General features: G+C 43.2%; 1 protein-coding gene across 4 annotated transcripts in view; it reads right to left on the minus strand.

Moving 5' to 3' along the window:
- Nucleotides 1-19,695, minus strand: part of LOC106603713 (unconventional myosin-VIIa) — an 81,295-nt gene extending 61,600 nt beyond the window's left edge. For all 4 annotated transcript variants that reach the window (XM_014197731.2, XM_045717273.1, XM_014197732.2 and 1 more), the window contains exons 1-2: nucleotides 19,421-19,695; nucleotides 10,293-10,361 (exon numbers count right to left, since the gene is read on the minus strand). In XM_014197731.2, the coding sequence (XP_014053206.2) occupies nucleotides 10,293-10,310 (18 nt within the window). In that variant the 5' untranslated portion in view covers nucleotides 10,311-10,361; nucleotides 19,421-19,695. The remainder of the gene's footprint in view (nucleotides 1-10,292; nucleotides 10,362-19,420) is intronic.
- Nucleotides 19,696-22,334: the final 2,639 nt, after the last annotated feature.

The raw sequence follows: 22,334 nt of genomic DNA on the forward strand, positions 1-22,334 counted from the left end.
CTCAGCCGACCACCGCAACCTTACAGGACCCCCCTTCAGCAGTGAGGTAATGGGCGCAGCAACCTGGCCAAAACCCCAGATAAATCTCCGGTAGTAATTGGCAAACCCTAAAAATCGCTGCACCTCTTTTACCGTGGTGGGAGTCGGCCAATTACGCACGGCTGCAATGCGGTCACTCTCCATCTCCACCCCTGATGTGGAACTGCGATACCCTAGGAAGGAGACGGCCTGCTGAAAGAACAGGCATTTCTCAGCCTTGACGTACAGGTCATGCTCCAACAATCGTCCAAGTACCTTGCGCACCAAGGACACATGCTCGGCGCGTGTAGCGGAGTAAATCAGAATGTCATCGATATACACCACTACACCCTGCCCGTGCAGATCCCTGAAAATCTCGTCTACAAAGGATTGGAAAACTGATGGAGCATTCATCAACCCATACGGCATGACGAGGTACTCATAATGCCCTGTGGTGGTGCTGAACGCTGTCTTCCACTCGTCTCCCTCCCGGATACGCACCAGGTTATACGCACTCCTGAGATCCAGTTTCGTGAAGAAGCGCACCCCATGCATTGACTCAATCGCCGTGGCGATAAGAGGTAGCGGGTAACTGTACTTCACTGTGATTTGATTGAGACCTCTATAGTCAATGCAAGGGCGTAAACCTCCATCCTTCTTCTTCACAAAAACAAAACTCGAAGAGGCGGGAGAAGTAGAGGGCCGAATGTACCTCTGACGTAGGGATTCAGAGACATATGTATCCATAGCCACCGTCTCCGCTTGCTACAGGGGATACACGTGACTCCTGGAAGCGCAGCGTCTGCCAGGAGATTTATCGCACAATCCCCCCGTCGATGAGGTGGTAATTTAGTCGCCTTCTTTTTACAGAAGGCGAGAGCCAAATCGGCATATTCTGGGGGGATGTGCACGGTGGAGACCTGGTCTGGACTTTCCACCGTGGTAGCACCAACGGAAACCCCTACACACCTCCCTGAGCACTCTCGCGACCACCTCGTGAGAGCCCTCTTGTTGCCAGGAAATAGTGGGGTTATGCAGAGCCAACCAAGGAAGGCCTAGTATCACAGGAAACACAGGAGAGTCAATGAGAAAGAGACTGATTCTCTCCTCATGATTCCCCTGCATAACCATGGCCAAGGAGATGGTGGCCTCCTTGATAGCCCGGACCCTAATGGTCGACTATCTAGAGCGTGTACCAGGAAGGGTCTAACTATAGGAAAAATAGGGATCCCTAACCTAATGGCTAATGCTCTGTCAATAAAATTCCCAGCTGCGCCTGAATCGATGAGGGCCTTATGCTGGGAATGTGGGGAAAACTCAGGGAAACAAACAGGCACAAAAAGTTGATCAACAGAGGACTCTGGATGAGTGTGGTGCAAACTCACCTGGGCTGACGCCAGAGTGCCCTGCCTTTTGCCTCGACTCCCAGAGGAACCAACATGGCACCGACCGGCAGTGTGTCCTCTGCGGCCACAGTTGGCACACGTGATGGCTCCTCCTCCAGTCTCCCTATGAGCAGCCCCTCCTAACTCCATGGGCACCGGAGTGGGGGTGCTGGACGATGGAACCGACAGAGCCCCCTCTGGATGTCCGCGGGTGACCAGCAGGTTATCCAACCGGATGGACAAATCCACCAGTTGGTCGAAGGAAATGGTGGCATCCCTGCAGGCCAGCTCACGTCGGACGTCCTCTCGTAGGCTACATCGATAGTGGTCGATGAGGGCCCTGTCGTTCCAGCCTGCTCCGGCGGCCAAGGTCCGGAATTCCAGGGCGAAGTCCTGGGCGCTCCTCGTCCCGTCTCAAATGGAAGAGCCTCTCCCCCGCCGCCCTGCCCTCAGGTGGATGGTCGAAGACGGCCCTGAAGCGACGGGTGAACTCCTCGAAGTGGTCTGGCGCCGTGTCTCCTTCTCTCCACACAGCGTTTGCCCACTCCAGCGCTCTTCCTGTGAGACAGGAGACGAGGGCGGCCACTCTCTCCCCTCCTGAGGGAGCTGGGTGCACAGTGGCCAGGTAGAGGTCCAGTTGTAACAAAAATCTCTGGCACTGTGCTGCCGTTCCATCATACTCCCTGGGAAGGGAGAGACGCATCCCACTGGAACTCTCTCCGGATGGAACGGATGGAGACAACCCCGGTTGTGCTGGTCGAGGCTTCCTGTCTCTCCCAGTGGTCCATGGTCTGGACAATGCGATCCATCATGGCACCAAGATGTTGTAACATGGCCGAATGTTCCTGGACGCGCTCCTCGACTCCTCTAACCGGGGTACCTGCTCCTGCTGACTCCATTGAAGGTGTGTAATTCTGTCAGCGTGTGTAAAAGAGGCGAAGTCAGGTGCAAGAGAGTAGCGTGATGTAAACAGGCGCACTTTATTAAAGTTCCAAAACGAGAGCACAACATAAATCAAATGCGCTCAAAAACACGGAACATAACAAAAGTAAAGCGCGTAAAAAGACACCACAGCAGCATGAAACAATTACACACAAAACATGATGGGAAACAGAGGGTTAAATACAAGTAGCTTAATTGGGGAAATGAAAACCAGGTGTGTATGGAAACAAGACAAGACAAATGGATATATGAAAAATGGAGCGGCGATGGCTAGAATGCCGGTGACGTCGATCGCCGCCCGAACAAGGAGAGGAGCCGACTTTGGCGGAAGTCGTGACAGGAGTGGAGTTGCTGTGTGTGAGATAGAATGATGGTCAAAGATAAAAGTAAAAAAAGTTAATAAAAAAAGTAATACAAAATAATACATAATAAAAAGTACATTTGAATGACACTAAGTGGCAGGGTTTTTACAACTAATGCCGGTTCGCCTGAGGCTGATGCCGTGCAGGTGTTTGTACACATGCATATACACACACTCTCATTCAAATAAACACATACAAGAACACACACATACATATAATAGTGCCAGACATGCACACAAACATAAACAGTTGGCATTGCTGTTATGATTTTAGCTACATAGTTGTCTTTGTATCAAGATAAAGGCGTAGTACAGAGTAACTATCGAGGTTAGCTAGCCAGCTACATTTTCTAACAGTCTACAACACGCCCACTGCTAGCTAGCTAACCCTACCAGCTAGCTGTATCATTTTTAGTCAATAAGATTTTTGCAACGTAAGCTTAACTTTCTGAACATTCGAGATGTGTAGGCCACTTGTGTAGCTAGCAGGACTGACTTTGTGTTAGCTAGTCAACGTTTAATTACTTCTGCGTTATGAACTAGACACGGACACGAATGATCCATTGGTAGCTTGTTGTTACCAAGTATTGGTGCTAACCGTGTGTTTATAGGATGCTAGCATGCTAGTTAGCTAGTCAGCTATGGCGTCATAGGACACGGTGCACTAGGTGGGTTTTCACGGAAGAATACTGTACAAAGTTATCTAGCGGAATAAACTAAGTTTGAGCCTATTCTTGGAAACATTGAACCACTGTAGTTTACATCAATTTAAATTTCTAGTGGTAGCTAGAAAAGTTATATTTTAGCATTTTAGTGTTTCAGTGAATTGTTAGTGAGAGAGGCCCTGCTCTCTCGCTTCCCCAGTTGTTTAGTTAATTTTTCATGCCAATCTCCTTTGCGTTAGCATAGCCTCTCCTGTAGCCTATCAACTATGTGTCGGTCTATCCCTGTTCTCTCCTCTCTGCACAGGCCATACAAACGCTTCACACCGCGTGGCCGCTGCCACTCTAACCTGGTGGTCCCAGCGCGCACGACCCACGTGGAGTTGCAGGTCTCCGGCAGCCTCTGGAACTGCCGGTCTGCGGCCAACAAGGCAGAGTTCATCTCAGCCTATGCTACCCTCCAGTCCCTCGACTTCTTGGCGCTGACGGAAACATGGATTACCACAGAAAACACTGCTACTCCTACTGCTCTCTCCTCGTCTGACCACGTGTTCTCGCACACCCCGAGAGCATCTGGTCAGCGGGGTGGTGGCACTGGAATCCTCATCTCTCCCAAGTGGACATTCTCTCTTTCTCCCCTGACCCATCTGTCTATCTCCTCATTTGAATTCCATGCTGTCACAATCACTAGCCCATTCAAGCTTAACATCCTTACCATTTATCGCCCTCCAGGTTCCCTTGGAGAGTTCATCAATGAGTTTGACACCTTGATAAGTTCCTTTCCTGAGGATGGCTCACCCCTCACAGTTCTGGGTGACTTTAACCTCCCTACGTCTACCTTTGACTCATTTCTCTCTGCCTCCTTCTTTCCACTCCTCTCCTCTTTTGACCTCACCCTCTCACCGTCCCCCCCTACTCACAAGGCAGGCAATACGCTTGACCTCATCTTTACTAGATGCTGTTCTTCTACTAATCTCACTGCAACTCCCCTCCAAGTCTCCGATCACTACCTTGTATCCTTTTCCCTCTCACTCTCCTCCAAAACTGCTCACTCTGCCCCTACTCAGATGGTATTGCGCCGTCGCAACCTTCGCTCTCTCTCTCCTGCTACTCTCTCCTCTTCCACCCTATCATTTCTTCCCTCTGCTCAAGCCTTCTCCAACCAATCTCCTGATTCTGCCTCCTCAACCCTCCTCTCCTCCCTTTCTGCATCCTTTGACTCTTTATGTCCCCTATCCTCCCGACCGGCTCGGTCCTCCCCTCCTGCTCCATGGCTTGACGACTCATTGCGAGCTCACAGAACAGGGCTTCTGGGCAGCCGAGCGGAAATGGAGGAAAACTAGCCTCCCTGCAGACCTGGCATCTTTTCACTCCCTCCTCTCTACATTTTCCTCCTCTGTTTCTGCTGCTAAAGCCACTTTCTACCACTCTAACTTCCAAGCATCTGCCTCTAACCCTAGGAAGCTCTTTGCCACCTTCTCCTCCCTCCTGAATCCTCCTCCCCCTCTCCCCCCCTCTCTCCGGATGACTTCGTCAACCATTTTGAAAAGAAGGTCGACGACATCCGATCCTCGTTTGTTGAGTCAAACGAGACTGCTGGTCCTGCTCACATTGCCCTACCCTATGCTTTGACCTCTTTCTCCCCTTTCTCTCCAGATGAAATCTTGCATCTTGTGACCGCCGGCCGCCCAACAACCTGCCCGCTTGACCCTATCCCCTCCTCTCTTCTCCAGACCATTTCCGGAGACCTTCTCCCTTACCTCACCTCGCTCATCAACTCATCCTTGACCGCTGGCTACGTCCCTTCCGTCTTCAAGAGAGCGAGAGTTGCACCCCTTCTCAAAAAACCTACACTCGATCCCTCCGATGTCAACAACTACAGACCAGTATCCCTTCTTTCTTTTCTCTCCAAAACTCTTGAACGTGCCGTCCTTGGCCAGCTCTCCTGCTATCTCTCTCAGAATGACCTTCTCGATCCAAATCAGTCAGGTTTCAAGGCTGGTCATTCAACTGAGACTGCTCTTCTCTGTGTCACGGAAGCTCTCCGCACTGCTAAAGCTAACTCTCTCTCCTCTGCTCTCATCCTTCTAGACCTATCTGCTGCCTTTGATACTGTGAACCATCAGATCCTCCTCTCCACCCTCTCCGAGTTGGGTATCTCCGGCGCGGCTCACTCTTAGTTTGCGTCCTACCTGATAGGTCGCTCCTACCAGGTGGCGTGGCGAGAATCCGTCTCCGCACCACGTGCTCTCACCACTGGTGTCCCCCAGGGCTCAGTTCTAGGCCCTCTCCTATTCTCGCTATACACCAAGTCACTTGGCTCTGTCATATCCTCACATGGTCTCTCCTATCATTGCTACGCAGACGACACACAATGAATCTTCTCCTTTCCCCCTTCTGATAACCAGGTGGCGAATCGCATCTCTGCATGTCTGGCAGACATATCAGTGTGGATGACGGATCACCACCTCAAGCTGAACCTCGGCAAGATGGAGCTGCTCTTCCTCCCGGGGAAGGACTGCCCTTTTCATGATCTCGCAATCACGGTGGACAACTCCATTGTGTCCTCCTCCCAGAGTGCTAAAAGCCTCGGCGTGACTCTGGACAACACCCTGTCGTTCTCCGCTAACATCAAGGCGGTGACCCGATCCTGTAGGTTCATGCTATACAACATTCGCAGAGTACGACCCTGCCTTACACAGGAAGCGGCGCAGGTCCTAATCCAGGCACTTGTCATCTCCCGTCTGGATTATTGCAACTCCCTGTTGGCGGGGCTCCCTGCCTGTGCCATTAAACCCCTACAACTCATCCAGAACGCCGCAGCCCGTCTGGTGTTCAACCTTCCCAAGTTCTCTCACGTCACCCCGCTCCTCCGCACACTCCACTGGCTTCCAGTTGAAGCTCGCATCTGCTACAAGACCATGGTGCTTGCCTATGGAGCTGTGAGGGGAACGGCACCTCCGTACCTTCAGGCTCTGATCAGGCCCTACACCCAACAAGGGCACTGCGTTCATCCACCTCTGGCCTGCTGGCCTCCCTACCTCTGCGGAAGCACAGTTCCCGCTCAGCCCAGTCAAAACTGTTCACTGCTCTGGCACCCCAATGGTGGAACAAGCTCCCTCACGACGCCAGGACAGCGGAGTCAATCACCACCTTCCGTAGACACCTGAAACCCCACCTCTTTAAGGAATACCTGGGATAGGATATAGTAATCCTTCTAACCCCCCCCCCACCCCAAAAAAAATATATAGATGTACTATTGTAAAGTGGTTGTTCCACTGGATATCATAAGGTGAATGCACCAATTTGTAAGTCGCTCTGGATAAGAGCGTCTGCTAAATGACGTAAATGTAAATGTTGATGTCCTTTGCAACAACTTTAAGTGGATATTTTGAAGTGCGCATTCATAGGTAGGTAATGATTATTATTATATATGTTTTATTTAACTAGGCAAGTCAGTTCCCATTTGGGCTAGGCGTCCCGCTAGCAGGACAACTTCCGGTGAAACTGGAGGGCGCGCAATTCAAATAAATAATCATAAAAATTATGGATATTAAACATTTCGGTACATATAAGTGTCTTATATCCTCTGAAAGCTTACATTATTGTTAATCTAACTGCATTGTCTGATTTACAGTAGCTATTACAGCGAAAACATGCCATGCGATTGTTTGAGGACAACGCCCCACATCAAAATATTTTTCCACCGGCACAGGTTTCATACATTCACAAATAACGATTAAATATTCACTTACTTTTCGAAAATCTTCCTCTAATTTGTCATCCAAAGGGTCCCAGCTATAACACGTAGTGTCGCTTTGTTAGATAAAATACTTCTTTATATCCCAAAAAGTCTGTTTAGTTAGCGCCATCGATTTGAGCAATCCACTCATTCAACATGCAGAGAAAGGAATCCGAAAATCTACCCCTAAACTTTCTTTCAACAAGTCAAAATATGTTTCTATTTACTCCTCAGATACCCTAAAATGTAATCAAACTCTAATATTTCTTAAGGAAAGAAGTAGGAAACCGATTTTAGCAGGTGCGTCCTGTCTTCATTGTGCGCGCAAACACGAATTTCCAAGACTGTGTCCCTGTACTAAAACTGATATTTCTTATTCGTTTTTGAAGTTACAAACCTGAAACCTTGAACATAGACTGTTGACACCCTGTGGAAGCCAAAGGAATTGCACACAGGGAGCTCATTTTCATTATGACCTTTTACTTGCCTTTCTAAGAGGATGGTCTCTCCCCCCCAAAAATTGGATTTTCTCTTACAATATCTATTGTGTTATATTCTCCTACACCATTTAAACATTTCTACAAACTTCAAAGTGTTTTCTTTCCAATTGTACTAATTTTATGCATATCCTGGCTTCAGGGCCTGAGCAACACGCAGTTTACTTTGGGCACGTCATTCAGGCGGAAATTGAGAAAAAGGGGGCCTAGCCCTAAGAAGTTGTTAATTAAGAAAAATTCTTATTTAAAATGACTGCCTACTCATTAGAGCCTATGTAATCTCGGGACACCCAGTGCATCTGTCCACAAGAGATTACAACCTTGTGACAGTTTGTATTGAATTGGATGTGCTGAGAAGAACCAAAACACTAAATTGGTGAATTTAGTGGAAGCTTGCACGTTTATAAGAAGCATGGTAACAAACATTTCTTGTTACACCTCTGTAATTACAGACTGCAATTACCACCAGTTACATGTTATTACAGTCTAACTATGAGTTATTACAATTAACGACAACGCTTGTTAGTGTAATTACACTGTAATAAGGACCCCTTAAAATGAAGTGTTACCATTTTCTTACTAGTTGAATACGTTACATTTGCCATTCCAATATGTTAAGCACATGATTTCAATATATGTCCATTAGGTCCAGGAAGTGATGTGCTTATTTTTTTAAGACTCACATTACGCCCTGGACCTGCCATCAATATACTTGCAAATTGAAAATGCATTTCAAACCAGCTTTATATGTGTTTGCTGAAGTACAGACTTGGCAGGAATGTGTTTAAATTACATTGCAACAATAGTAATGAGAGCAGTAGGAAAGGTAGGCCCCTAAATTGCAGCTGCCTGAGGATAACTCTAATAGTCGAAACGCGCTGCAGTTGTGCATCCTGATGTGCTATGCTGACTGCTCCTGTATGTATTCTTTGGAAAATATATTCTGTTAGTAGTTCACTAAAGTTTATTGCAACGTACTGGCCGCCTGCTCGTCTTCTTTCTCAAACACAATAGTAATACAATAAAATCTCACTCTGCCAACAGATTCTACAGTCTGGTCTAAGGTCATGTTAATTCTACTAGTGGAGAAAAATTCACAATTAATACACTTCATAATTCCTCCTGACACAATAGAATTTTTATTACATTAAAACTATTTTCTGTGCACTTCCTAAAAAAAAAAAAAATGTGAGGTTCAATCGATATAAAAAAGTCACATATTGTTATGCATGAAATAAGTTGGCTACTTTGAAGGCTGCCATTCCATCCAATAAGGGGAATTAGGTTGATGTAGGCTTAGCCTCGTCTAACTGCAGACTTTATAGGAAGTGATGTAACTTGTCACTTGTTGCTAGGAGGAGGTGGTGCTGTTTCAAGAAGGTTTGAATATTTAGAAAATGCATCATTCCCTTCTTCTGTCCTTGTTATCACTACTCTAAATGATGACCGGTGAAAGCAAGGCCTACGCCACTTTATAAACCTGCCTTGCCAAAATCAGTAATTACTCCAATGTTGGGGAGTCAAAGTAAACAGATAAACAGAACCCTATAAGAGGGCTAAGGGGAGGAGCCTATTGGAAATCCTTGCTGTCAATCAAGGTGAGATTCAGGAAGTCAGCCCAGCCAGAGAATGGACTTTGTCACTTCCAAGTGTTAAACTGCCATGTTGTTTTTGTTTTGTTGTAACATGCTGGACACACTTTGACCGTGCTGTTATTCCATCTCTCACAAACCACCTAACCACATATATACGCAATAAACCAGACAAATAAAACATATTTAGGACTGAAACAATCAAAAAAAGCACCATTCATTTTCCAGAATAAGTCAAAAATATGAGTTTTGCTCTACACAAAAACATGTTTATGTTTGTATGGAGTCGACTTTCTTTTCGAACATTGTAAACATTGTTTCATTGAGTAAATTAAACCAAATGTGCATTGAAGTGCAATAAGAATGATTTTGACAACCCAAAACCCAGGTACCAGCTTTGTTAGAAAAGGATGCAGTTAGCACTCAAAAACATCAGCAAGAAAAAAGTATCCATTTCTAATCCAGGTTGAGGTGAAACATCCATGTCACTATGCCTCCCTGTCTAGACTCAGGCATTACAGAGGCTTTACTAGTCTGACAACACAGATGCCTTGCTGATGGAATGAGATGCATGATTCATGACTAGTCTCTTGAAATTGAGGTACTCCTTAAAGGGATAGCTTAGAGATTTTACATATAAATATATTTGTTTCCTTACCTTGAAATCAGTCTATGGACAAGAAGTGACTGCAATTCACACTTTATTTTTGTTAAACTACCCACTCCAAACCCCAAAAATGTAATCGATGAACTATCCCTTTAAAAACCCAGATAAAGTGAACTTCAAATCCCCACAAAGCCTGTCTGACTAACCTTCTCCAGAACCATGGGCCCAGATGAAAATATATTGATAGTGTGACGGGGGTGATGATCGGAGAATGAGGGTGCATGTTATCTCATGCTACTGTCACTGTGTCCTCTGGTGGGCCAGCTGATAACACACCATAGCCCCTATCTTATTAGCATTTAAATTGTGTCTCACTTGCAAAGGTCGTCCACAGGGTGGGTGTGTGTTTGTGTGTGTGTGTGTGTGTGTGTGTGTGTGTATGTGTATGTTTGAGAGAGAGAACAAGTGAGAAATAAGGTATTCTACCTGTTGCAGAATGACCATGGTTCAGCTACCGGTTTATTCCAGGACATTAGAAGTCACCATGTGAGGCTCCTGGAATAGAGAAAAGTCCTATTAGACATACAGAACATATCAAACATACGAATTTGCAGAGTCAGAAACTGGCCCAACAGGGATTCAAACTACCACTGCTGGGGGCATATGCAGCGGCTGTGTTGACCCCTAGACCAACATCCGGCACAGTCTTACTAATGGTAAAGATTCACCACAGGGGTTCTCTCTATACCGTGGTTCTCGCTGGACAGATGGCTTGAAGCTGAGTCCATTGTCCTGTAGTGATGGTGGACCAGACCTCACACTGTCTGAGCTTAGAGGAATCCCACTTTAATCAAATGGAATTAATGTGTATAAAATGATAAACCTTTCTACCCCTGGAGAGTGAGGATACACACATAAGCTTGTTGTCAGAGTCTCCATTACTTTGCAAGATTAAAGGCATTGCTGTAAATCAGAATGTCCCCCAAAGCAGTTGTCATTGGATCTAATGTGTAGTGTGGCTATATCCGAAATGGCATGGCACGCTATTCCCCATATAGTGCATTAATTTTGGCCCGAGCCCATAAGGTAGTGCATTATATAGAGAATAGGGTGCCATTTCAGACTGTGACTTTTGCAGATGTCTTCTGATCATCCATTGCACAGGGGCTTTTTCACCTGTGCTCTTGTCCGATTGACTTCCCTTCTCTTAAATGTGCACTCGTTCACTCCTAATCATGGATTTAAAAGCATTGTATTGTTGCCTCCATGGGCTAGAGGGATATATATCTTCCACCTTTGAACTTTAAATCCATGAATGACCAAGTGCGCGTCATGGAGAAGGGGAGAGAATTGGAACGAAGACAGTTCCCTGATCTCACACATACATACGTCACACACAATAAACCAACAAACACATACCACCATTGTAATCCACAAGTCTACTTGTCTAATGAAATTAAGCTCTGGCTGAGAGAGTTTGATCAGGCTGTCTTATTTCAAATCTCCATGACTACAGTTAGCTCACATGCGCACACACACAACAAAGTCTCTGACTAACCTTTCAAGACCCTAGTAGAAGTACTAACTTTCTCCAGTTGTAGTTATTATGGTTCTGACAAAGTAGGAATGACACACCCACTAAGAAATAATCAACGAATACACCAATCTGCAGTGGATTGTCCAAAAATACATTTCAAACAATCACTATAAATATGAGTCAGCAGAATGCAAGTGTTTCCATTGATATTCAATGTAGAGACACATTTGCCTGGTCTAAGATCTGTTTGTGCTGTACAGCCAACTCCTATGTGCATTGGCATGTAAAACAGATCTGCAACCAGATCTGGAACCAGGCTAGAGACACATTGCCATGATTAAAGTACAGTAGCTGTGGGCCAGTATTCATAAAGCATCTCAGAGTAGGAGTTCTCATCTAGGATCAATTTAGCCTTTTAGATCAGAATCAAAATTGTTATATGGACCTGGGGCCTTATCCACAAAGCATCTCAGAGTGCTGATCTAGTATGTGTCCATATAATATTATTCATCGTTATCTAAAAGGCTAAACTGATCTTAGATCAGCGCTCCTACTCTGAGACGTTTTGTGGTTACAGGCCCTGATCATAAATGAGCATTCATACTCTAAGACGCTTTGACTTTGGACCATGGGTATTCTGGGCATGTCATTCCCAGTGTCAGCTGCTGCTAGGGAGACCACTACAAAATAACTTGCCCACAATGATCATAGCCAGCTGCACAAGTGAAAATGAGGAGAGAGAGAGTGAGAGGGATCTATCTATGCAACGCATAATGAAACTCCTTAAAAATGGATAGGTTACACAAAACATATACATTAAAGATACATCAAGTATGTGTGTCTAAAATTGCACTGAAGCAACTGTGCCATAAGGCACCATTCATTTAATTGTAATTACCATTTATTTAGATGTAGATTTTTTTTTAACCTTAATTTAACTAGGCAAGTCAGTTAAGAACAAATTCTTGTTTACAATGACGGCCTAGGAACAGTGGGTTAACTGCCTTGTTCAGGGGCAGAACAACAGATTTTTACCTTGTCAGCTCGGGGATTCGATCTAGCAACCTTCGATTACTGGCCCAACACTCAAACCACAAGGCTACCTGCCGCCTCAAAATGACCTGTAAAGGTACTTACAGTGCCTTCGTAAAGTATTCAGACCCCTTGACTTTTTCCACATTTTGTTAAGTTACAGCCTTATTTTAAAATTGATTACTTTTTTTCCATCAGCAATCTACACACAATACCTTATAATGACAAAGTGAAAACAGGTTTTTAGAAGGTTTTGCTAATTATAAAAAATAAAAAAACAGAAATACTTTATTTACATAACAATTCAGATCCTTCGCTATAAGACTCAAAACTGAGCTCAGGTGCATCCTTTTTCCATGAATCATCCTTGAGATTTTTCTACAACTTGATTGGAGTCCACCTGTGGTAAATTCAATTGATTGGACATGATTTGGAAAGGCACAGACCTGTCTATATAAGGTCCCACAGTTGACAGTGCATGTCAGAGCAAAAACGAAGTCATGAGGTCAAAGGAATTATCTGTAGAGCTCCGAGACAGGATTGTGTCGAGGCACAGATCTGGGGAAGTGTACCAACGTTTTTTTGCAGCATTGAAGTTCCCCAAGAATACAGTGGCCTCCATCAATCTTAAATGGAAGAAGTTTAGAACCACCAAGACTCTTCCTAGAGCTGAGCAATTGGGGAAGAAGGGCCTTGGTCAGGGAGGTGACCAAGAACCCAATGGTCACTCTGACAGAGCTCTAGAGTTCCTCTGTGGAGATGGGAGAACTTTCCAGAAGGACAACCATCTCTGCAGCACTCCACCAATCAGGCCTTTATGGTAGAGTGGCCAGACGGAAGCCACTCCTCAGTAAAAGGCACGACAGCACGACATGACAGCCTGCTTGGAATTTGCCAAAAGGCACATAAAGATTCTCAGACTATGAGAAACAAGATTCTCTGGTCTGATGAAACCAAGATTGAACTCTTTGGCCTGAATGCCAAGCGTCACGTCTGGAGGAAACCTGGCACCATCCCTACGGTGAAGCATGGTGGTGGCAGCATCATGCTGTGGGGATATTTTTCAGCGGCAGGGACTGGGAGACTAGTCAGGATCGAGGGAAAGATGAACGGAGCAAAGTACAGAAAGAAGGTTCACCTTCCAACAGAACAACGACCCTAAGCACACAGCCAAGACAACACAGGAGTAGCTTTGGGACAAGTCTCTGAATGTCCTTGAGTGGCCCAGCCAGAGCCCGATCGAACATCTCTGGAGAGACCTGAAAATAGCTGTGTAGCAACACTCACCATCCAACCTGACAGAGCTTGAGAGGATCTGCAGAGAGAAATGGAAGAAACTCTACAAATACAGGTGTGCCAAGCTCGTAGCGTCATACCCAACAAGACTCAAGGCTGTAATTGCTGCCAAAGGTGCTTCAACAAAGTACTGAGTAAAATTTCTGAATACTTATGTAAATGTGGTATTTCTGTGTTTTATTTTTTATACATTTGAAAACATTTCAAAAATAACTTTTTTTGCTTTCTTGTTATGGGGTATGTGTGTAGATTAATGAGAAAAAAAATGATTTAATACATTTTAGAATAAGGCTGTAACGTAACAAAATGTGGAAAAAGTCAAGAGGTCTGAATACTTTTCCGAATGCACTGTATATATAAGAACGTCTCATCTTGCTTTTGTGTAATATCAGTGCAAATAATGATCCTCACACAGAGCACCGTGTGTAGGCTAAATACTTCTCCTCATACGGGACACCATTTCATTGGACATCTTTACAGCTGGGTTAAGTTTAGCGTCATGGCTTAGCCATGTGGCTCAGCTGGTCATGTAGTCAGGTGAGTGAAGGTATGTTGGGCTGGTGCTGGAGATGATGAATACAAAGTTGATAAATTGTGAAATGTCCCTTTAATGGCTTATGTAGATTCCTGGGGCTAATCTCTGTGCTTATACAAACCATCATTTAATATTGGCTGCTGAATCATATCCTCCCTGACGGCAGATCTCATTGGGCTGCCTCAGGATCAAAGACTTTGTTTACATCCATAATAACAGTAGCCATTTTGTCTCCATAGGCTACATACAGCAGGACACAGGGGGCATGGCCTGGATCCATTTCTGTACCTAGCTCCTTCCCCTAGGTCCTACCCTTTTCATGTCTACTGCTAGTGAAGGACTAGATAGGGGAAAGCAATATGGCATAACTCTGTAGCCTACGCTGAAGGCTAGGCCATCAACATATTGCTAACTATCTGTTTCCCTCAGATGTCGGAGCCAACCGGGTGAACCGGGAGAACAGAAACATCCTCCCTACATGTGACAGCAGAGGGTTGTCACATAAGGAACATATGGTACAGTTTACCAGCGACTCCTCCCATTTGCTGCCCAATAAGTAGATTAACATTGGGTTTAATGATATACTGTGGATCTGCTGTGCTTTGAATACAGCTACATTGAATGCAACTCAAATATTTAATTGCAAAACATTCCACTTATGAAGAGTGCTGATGATTTGTTTGAGATGATTTCAAAGTAGCAGATCCATAAAAAGGATTATATACACTCCCATCTATATGTATTTGAACAGTAAAGCTAACATTTTAAACAAGTCTTTTGGGTTATGTTTTGCCCAATAGTAAATCAATAAATATTTGTCCTCATATGTGGCACCATTTCATTGGACATTTTTACACTTGATATTAGTGTCCAGACTAGGGTCACAGCTGGGTTACGTGCAGCGTCATGCCTTACCAATGTGGCTCAGCTGGTCATGTAGTCAGGTAAATGAGGGAAGGAGGAAAAGAGGGGAGGAGGGGAAGAAGAGAGCAGGGGGTAAGAAGTCTTGGGGTTGATTTGTTTGAGAGGATTTCAAAATATCAGATCCAAATAAAGGATTAGATACACTCCCCTCCATATGTATTTGGACAGTGAAGCTAACACTTTAAATTTGTCTCTATACTCCAGCATTTTGGATTTCAGATCAAATGTTTCATATGAGGCGATAGTACAGAATGTCATTTTTTTCTTCATACATATCTGTTTTACTGTTTAGCAATGCAAGCACTTAAAAAGTTTAGTTTTGGTCCCATATTTCTTGCACGTAATGACTACTCAATCTTGGGACGCTACAAACTTGTTGGACGCATTTGCAGTTTGTTTTGGTTGTATTTGGGTTATGTTTTCCCGATAGTAACTGAATGGTGAATGATGACTGGAGTAATAAGATGTTTCTGAACACTTCTAAATGAATCCTGATAATGCCATGATTAACAAAAATCATGAATCACAAGCTTGATTTAGTCATTGCATACAAGGAATATGGGACCAAATATTTAACTTTGACTACTTTAATACACTATAAGTGAATTTGTCCAAATACTTATGAGTTCTTCAAATGGGGGAATGAGATACATAAAGTGCTTTCATTTCTAAATGGTAAAACAGATATGTATGAAAATACCCTAAAATAAAAGGTGACATTCTGAAGTGTCGCCTAATATGACACATTCTATCTAAAATGCTAGAATATACAGCCCCCCAAAAATGTGTATGCTTCATTGTCGGAATACATATGGAGGAGACTGTATAGCGGCCCTTTGCCTCTGTATCAACAGCTTTATAGTCCATCTGGATGGAAGTACCGCTCCTCACACCACACTCCTGCTAAGACAGAGCCTCTTATCTAGCACCACAGGGGGCCAATCTGGCAACCCATTCCAGCACAGGGCCCAAATGTAAGGCTCTCACCCTTCCCAACTACAGGGTCAGGCAGAAAGACAGCTGCTGGGTGTCAAAAGGCACTTCCTTTCCTCTTTGGACCCATATTCATGAAGCGTCACAGAGTAGGAGTGCTGATCTAGGATCAGGGCCCGTATCCAGTGGTGGAAAAAGTACCCAATTGTCATACTTGAGTAAAGATACCTTCACAGAAAATGACTCAAGTAAAAGTGAAAGTCACCCAGTAAAATACTACTTGAGTAAAAGTCTAAAAGTATTTGGTATAAATATACTTAAGTATCAAAAGTAAATGCAATTGTTAAACTATACTTAAATATCAAAAGTAAAAAGTAAAAGTAAAATAATTTCACATTCCTTTTATTAAGCAAACCAGATAACACAATTTTCTTGTTTTTTTAAAAATGTACGGATAGCTAGGGGCATGCTCCAACACTCAGACATAATTTACAAACAAATTATTTGTGTTTCGTGAGTCCGCCAGATAAGAGGCAGTAGGGATGTTCTCTTGATTAGTGCATGAATTGGACCATTTTCCTGTCCTGCTAAGCATTCAAAATGTAACGAGTACTTTTGGGTGTCAGGAAAAATATATGGAGTAAAAAGTACAGAATGTTCTTTAGGAATGTAGTGAAGTAAAAGTAAAAATGGTCAAAAATATAAATAGTAAAGCACAGATACCCCAAAAAACTACCCAAAAGTACTTTACACCACTGTCCGTATCCACAAAGCACCTCAGAATAGGAGTGTTGATCAATAAAATTCATTATCTAAACCCTTACTCTGAGATGCTTTGTGAATACAGTCCCTGATACTTACCGTATATAGCATCATTTTTTTTCTATGCTAAAAGCAGAAACATTAACATACTACTGTATAGTCAGTCACAATTGTAGCAGCATTTGTTTACAAACCTCTTTTTGCACAAATCGACAATATTCCCAATTTGTTTTGGTCGTTTCAGTTATATGAAAAAAATCTAAGTCAATGCACCGATAATGGCCTAGCCTCTACCTTTGCCGATCTGAAAGTATTCAATAGCCATCAGCAAAATGGTAGGAGCTTAATCTATTTCTCTTGGAGGCTGGATAGTCTTTCTGACATATTTGTTAACACAATGGACACCAGCCCTGGTTCTGGAGAACTATATTGTTGTATTGTACATGGTTACGCAGGCTTTTGTTCTAACCTAGCTCTAAAACTATTTTTGGTCATACCCAGTGACTCTAGATAGGCAGAATGTCCTTCCCATATCAGAGGACAGGAAAACGAACCAAACTGGGATCCAGTTGAAATAGCTGAATGATTATGACTAAGTGGAACAAATGTGGCTTTGTTGGTTTAACATTGTTCAGTGAAACTGCTGAATCTTTATGGACCTAAGAACAAACTAGCTGTTTCAAAAACTAACGGCAGCCCCTGTTTCAAAATAGCTGTTTTATAATAGCTGTGACTCATTATTGACATACTGTATATACCGAGTGGCCTCTGAGAGCAGCATTATAGGATATGAACACAACATACTGTACTCTCAGATTAGCTGTTGAGCCTTTTGGCATTAGAGAGTCCACACTTTAGTCCTACAGTATGTACTGTATGGATCTCTCTCTCTCTCTCTCTCTCTGTGTGTGTGTGTGTGTGTGTGTGTGTGTGTGTGTGTGTGTGTGTGTGTGTGTGTGTGTGTGTGTGTGTGTGTGTGTGTGTGTGTGTGTCAAATCTATGTACAACTATATGAAGTAGAGGAGCAGATGTTTCAGATTATCCTCAACCCCCTACCCAGCAGGTACAAAATTGGCCATATTATTTGGATCAACAGTTGATCAACAAAGACATCCGAGTTTGTTTGTGACCTGGGTAGTTTTGTCAAATGTTCAGAAGCTCATAATCATTCAAAACATAATTCTTATGATTGTTAACATGATCCTTCCTCAACAGGTTTAGGACCAAGGTAGTACGTGACTGTGACTTTGAAACAACTCTTGAAATGGCTAGCTAGTTATTATGTCCAGCAGTTTCACTGAACAATGTGGGCTAATTCAATGAAGCCACTAAAATACAAATATTATCATCATTATCATTCAGCCATTTCAGCTTAATCTGAACTACACTTCAGTTTGGTTAGTAGTCTTCCAGTTCTCTGATCTGGGAAGAAACTTCTACCCAAGTAGAGTCACTATGACCCAGGAACAGTTGAGGCCAGTGTCGGGTCATATTCATTAGTGCACACCGCATCAAAACATATGCAACGGAAAAATAAAACAATCATTTAGGCCCGTTTGCTTCTGTTTGGTTCCTAGTGAATACGACCCAGATAGGAAGGGGAGAATAGCCTGAGCTATTATTCCATCTCACCAACTACACTCACTATGACCCAGGCCAGGAAGTAAACACACAGACGGTGACCTGGGAGGCTGAAGAGTCATGTAGGCTGCAGGGGCGGTTCTGGGGGGAGGGGGCACAGTGCCCGCTGTGACAACAATTTTGGACCCCCTTATGGCCCCCCTAAATGTGGAGTATGAAATAATTTTTACATAACTCATTTTTGCTCTCGTTCTTTTTTTTTTACATCTGTTATTAGACAGTGGCAACGCGGAACACTAATAATTATGAACATGGTATTTTGCCTGCTAATGCTTGCAATGCAGTGAAGAAAACGATATGACAACAATAATGTCTAATGTAACTGGCCCCAGCTTGGCCCCCCCCAGTTGAAATGGTCTAGAACCACCACTGGTAGGCTGACGAATAACCAATCCAGAAAAACAGCTTCTTTGATGGCAATATCAAGACCAGGCCATTAAAGACTTCCAAGCACCCTGTGAACACCAATATTCTCTGATCAATGCCAGATGTCACTCTTAAAAACGATGTGCACGTGGAAACCTAGAACTTTGATACTTTAAGCGCCGACTTCATGAACCTGTTCACTTTCCCGTTCTCCCTCACGATCATATCAGGTTGTACTTTACTAAGTTCATTTAATCATATTTTACCAACTTGGTTTATTCAAAAAAGGTACAGATCCACTTAAATACACATTCTGGCAATATACACACACACAAACCTGAAGGTACACACGCACAGAAAGAGTCACATTCTGTTTCTTTAAGTGAGATTATAAATGGTCCCCTTTGAGGCCTGGCACGAAGGGAGCATGCAGTGGGGGTGAGCTGGCTGTGAGCGCTGAGTGAGCGGTAAGAGGCTTTGGGTAACTAATGCCTGAGGAGAGGCAGCAACACTGAGCCCTGGGCCAGCTAAGCCCTCAGCCCTGACCAACCAACCGCTTTTCTTTACTTTATTTACTTCCTTACTTACCACTCAAGACACTCGGGTTCTCCTGTCTCCTCGCTCTTCCACTCTGGTAAGTCCAGGTAACTGGTAACAGCCAGGTAGCAGGTGAATCGATAGAAAGGTGGAAAGAAGCAGGATGAAGAAAAGAAAATCTCTCTCTCACTCTTTCCACTTGCTGCGGTCTCTGTCCCTTTTTGTCCTCTCTCTCTCTCACATGCTCTGCCCCTCCTCTTCTTCTTCTTTCTTTCTCTCCAAGGTACCTGTTGCTGCCTGGCGTCCAGTAGAGGAGTGACTACAGCCTCTCTCTCGATCTCTCATTCATCATTCAGTCAGTCCGCTGATCCCTATTAGCAGGGAGGCAGGCTACGTGCGCCACACAGCCACAGTGACCAGCCACTTGGAGGGGGAGGGAGGAAGGGGGAGGAGGAGGGGGACTGAGAGGTCATGGGGTGGCAGGTGGTGCCGGACTGGTCAGGGCCTGCACCTATTGTCCCACAAAAATGTAAACATTGTACTGTAATATTTATGCATGAGGAGGAGGAGGGTTAACACAGTTGTGTAATTCCACCAGGCCTATGAATAGGGTATGTTCGTGGACTATGTGTATGTGGCAGGTGATGATGCCATGTGAAGACTGAAGGTCTTGTTCTAAAACAGCAGCTTAACTAAAGTCAAATCAAAATGTATTGGTCGCGTACAAAATTTAGCAGATGGTGTAGCAGGTGCAGCGAAATGTTTCTGTAACTAGTACACTCCCCTCTGTATATAGGACAGTGAAGATAACATTTGTACATTTGGCTCTATACTCCAGCACTTTGGATTTGACATCAAATGAGGCGACAGTGCAGAATGTCACCTTTTATTTGAGGGTATTTCATAGGCATCTGTTTTACCGTTTAGAAATAAAAGCACTTTATGTATCTAATATTATTATTATTATATTACAGTCCTCCCAATTGAATACGTTTTTTTCTTCATATGTATTTGGACAAATTCATTTATAGTATTAAAGTAGTCAAAAGTTTAGTATTTGGCCATATTCCTAGCACACAATGAATACATCAAGCTTGTGACTCTACAAACATATTGGATGCATTTGCAGTTTGTTTTGGTTGTGTTTTGGATAATGTTTTGCCCAATAGGAACTGACTGGTGAATAATGTATTGTGTCACTTTTATTGTAAATTAGAATACAAGGTGTTTCTGAACAGTTCTAAATTAACTTGGATACTAACATGATTATGGATGATCATCAATTAATCATGTATAATGATGAGTGATAGCTTCACTGTTCAAATAAATACAGAGGGGAGTGTAACTGTATAACGAGACAGACATGTGACTACACCAGGGTTGGGTTCAATTCCAATTCCATTTAGGAAGTAAACTGAATTACTTTTACTTCCTGAATTGACTGAATTAAAATGGAATTGACCCCAAACCTGGACCACACATTGGCAGACATTTCTGACAGATCAAATTGAAAAGCAATAAGGTTTCATCTTTTATTTGAAAGTCATGCCACAAGTTGACATAAAATACAAAATGAAAATAAATAATTTCCAGATCATAACAGTAAAATAACCACAGTGTAACTGAGAATCAAATCGAACAAACGCATACGGTAACAAAAAAAGACACACAGACAAGCATACAGTACATAAGATACAGCCTTTCCATGTCTAGATATTAGGAAACATATAAGCGTAGAGAACACAAGGTTAAGTGGATATATAAAATTAGCAAGAGTATAAAATATTGATAATAAAAGACACTTGTTATAAAGACCATAGTATGTTCTATAAGTTTCACCATGCAGTATATTCTAGTCTCAAATTAATAAACATTGGCAGAAAAGTACAAGAGAATCACAAGCTCATTTGTCAAACGCATCAGACTCCATATTGGAAAACACCAATGATAAGAACACAGGTGTCACTTGTCTTGGTAAATTTGAGTCAGCAATGTCATACAGTATACATTATGCTATCGTAAAGATGATGTAACACCTGGCATAACCGTTAATGAAGTTTCATGACCAATGTCCTTAACATGCAGCAGTATGCAGGCAAACGAGCTCAAGGCAGCTCCAAGGCTAGCTAAACGAGCTATCCTATGTAAATCATTGCACCATGTTGACGTATGTGTTCAACTGAAACATATAAAGTACTGTTTTGCTATTACACAGGCTTTAATAAAAACACAAAATCTAAATAAATCGTTAACACACAAAGACTCTCTGCAATCATACGTTTTCGGTATTCCTCACATTTTTCATGTTGTCCATGTCCAACAATGATGAAACGTTGTTTGTTTAAAAATGTAACTAGATAAGTATCCATCTTACAAGTATTCTCATAGAATATTGCCTCAAATGTCTCTCAACTATTATGCTGTTACCTCTGAAATAAATGTCTGGAATATATTGTACAATCCCTCCCACCTGGGATATCCTTATTGTGATTGTGGATAGGGTGTTTGTCTTTAAACTCAAGAGTTTACAGAGTTTACAGCCCCCTAGGGACTTAGCACTACTTCCACATTTATCAAACTGGTGTCAGAAGTGGGATAGTACTCGTGGCCTTCGAAACGTTGTCCTGTAAGATGCAGACCTTGTGATAGTGCAGCGTGGGGACATGTTTTCTGAAATGGAAGGAGTAGTGTAATGATCCTATCTTTAACATGTGCCTAACAATCTCTTCCAATAGGGATATTGTTATTGGGTTCGGTGATGGGGTGTTCGTCACAATATATCTACATCTGTCACAGTAGTGGACAAACACTTTGGTTGCTGCCACTTTCATATACAGTACATACTGTTTAGAATGCTGAATTCAAATGTTCAGAATCTGTAAAATACATGCAAGTATGCAACATAAGCTGCATCAAAGTAGTAACAATGTTTACAACACTTTGAATAAAAAATATATTATCTTTG

This window comes from Salmo salar, chromosome ssa04 (genome assembly GCF_905237065.1).
Source record: "Salmo salar chromosome ssa04, Ssal_v3.1, whole genome shotgun sequence".
NCBI classification, from domain to species: Eukaryota; Metazoa; Chordata; class Actinopteri; order Salmoniformes; family Salmonidae; genus Salmo; species Salmo salar.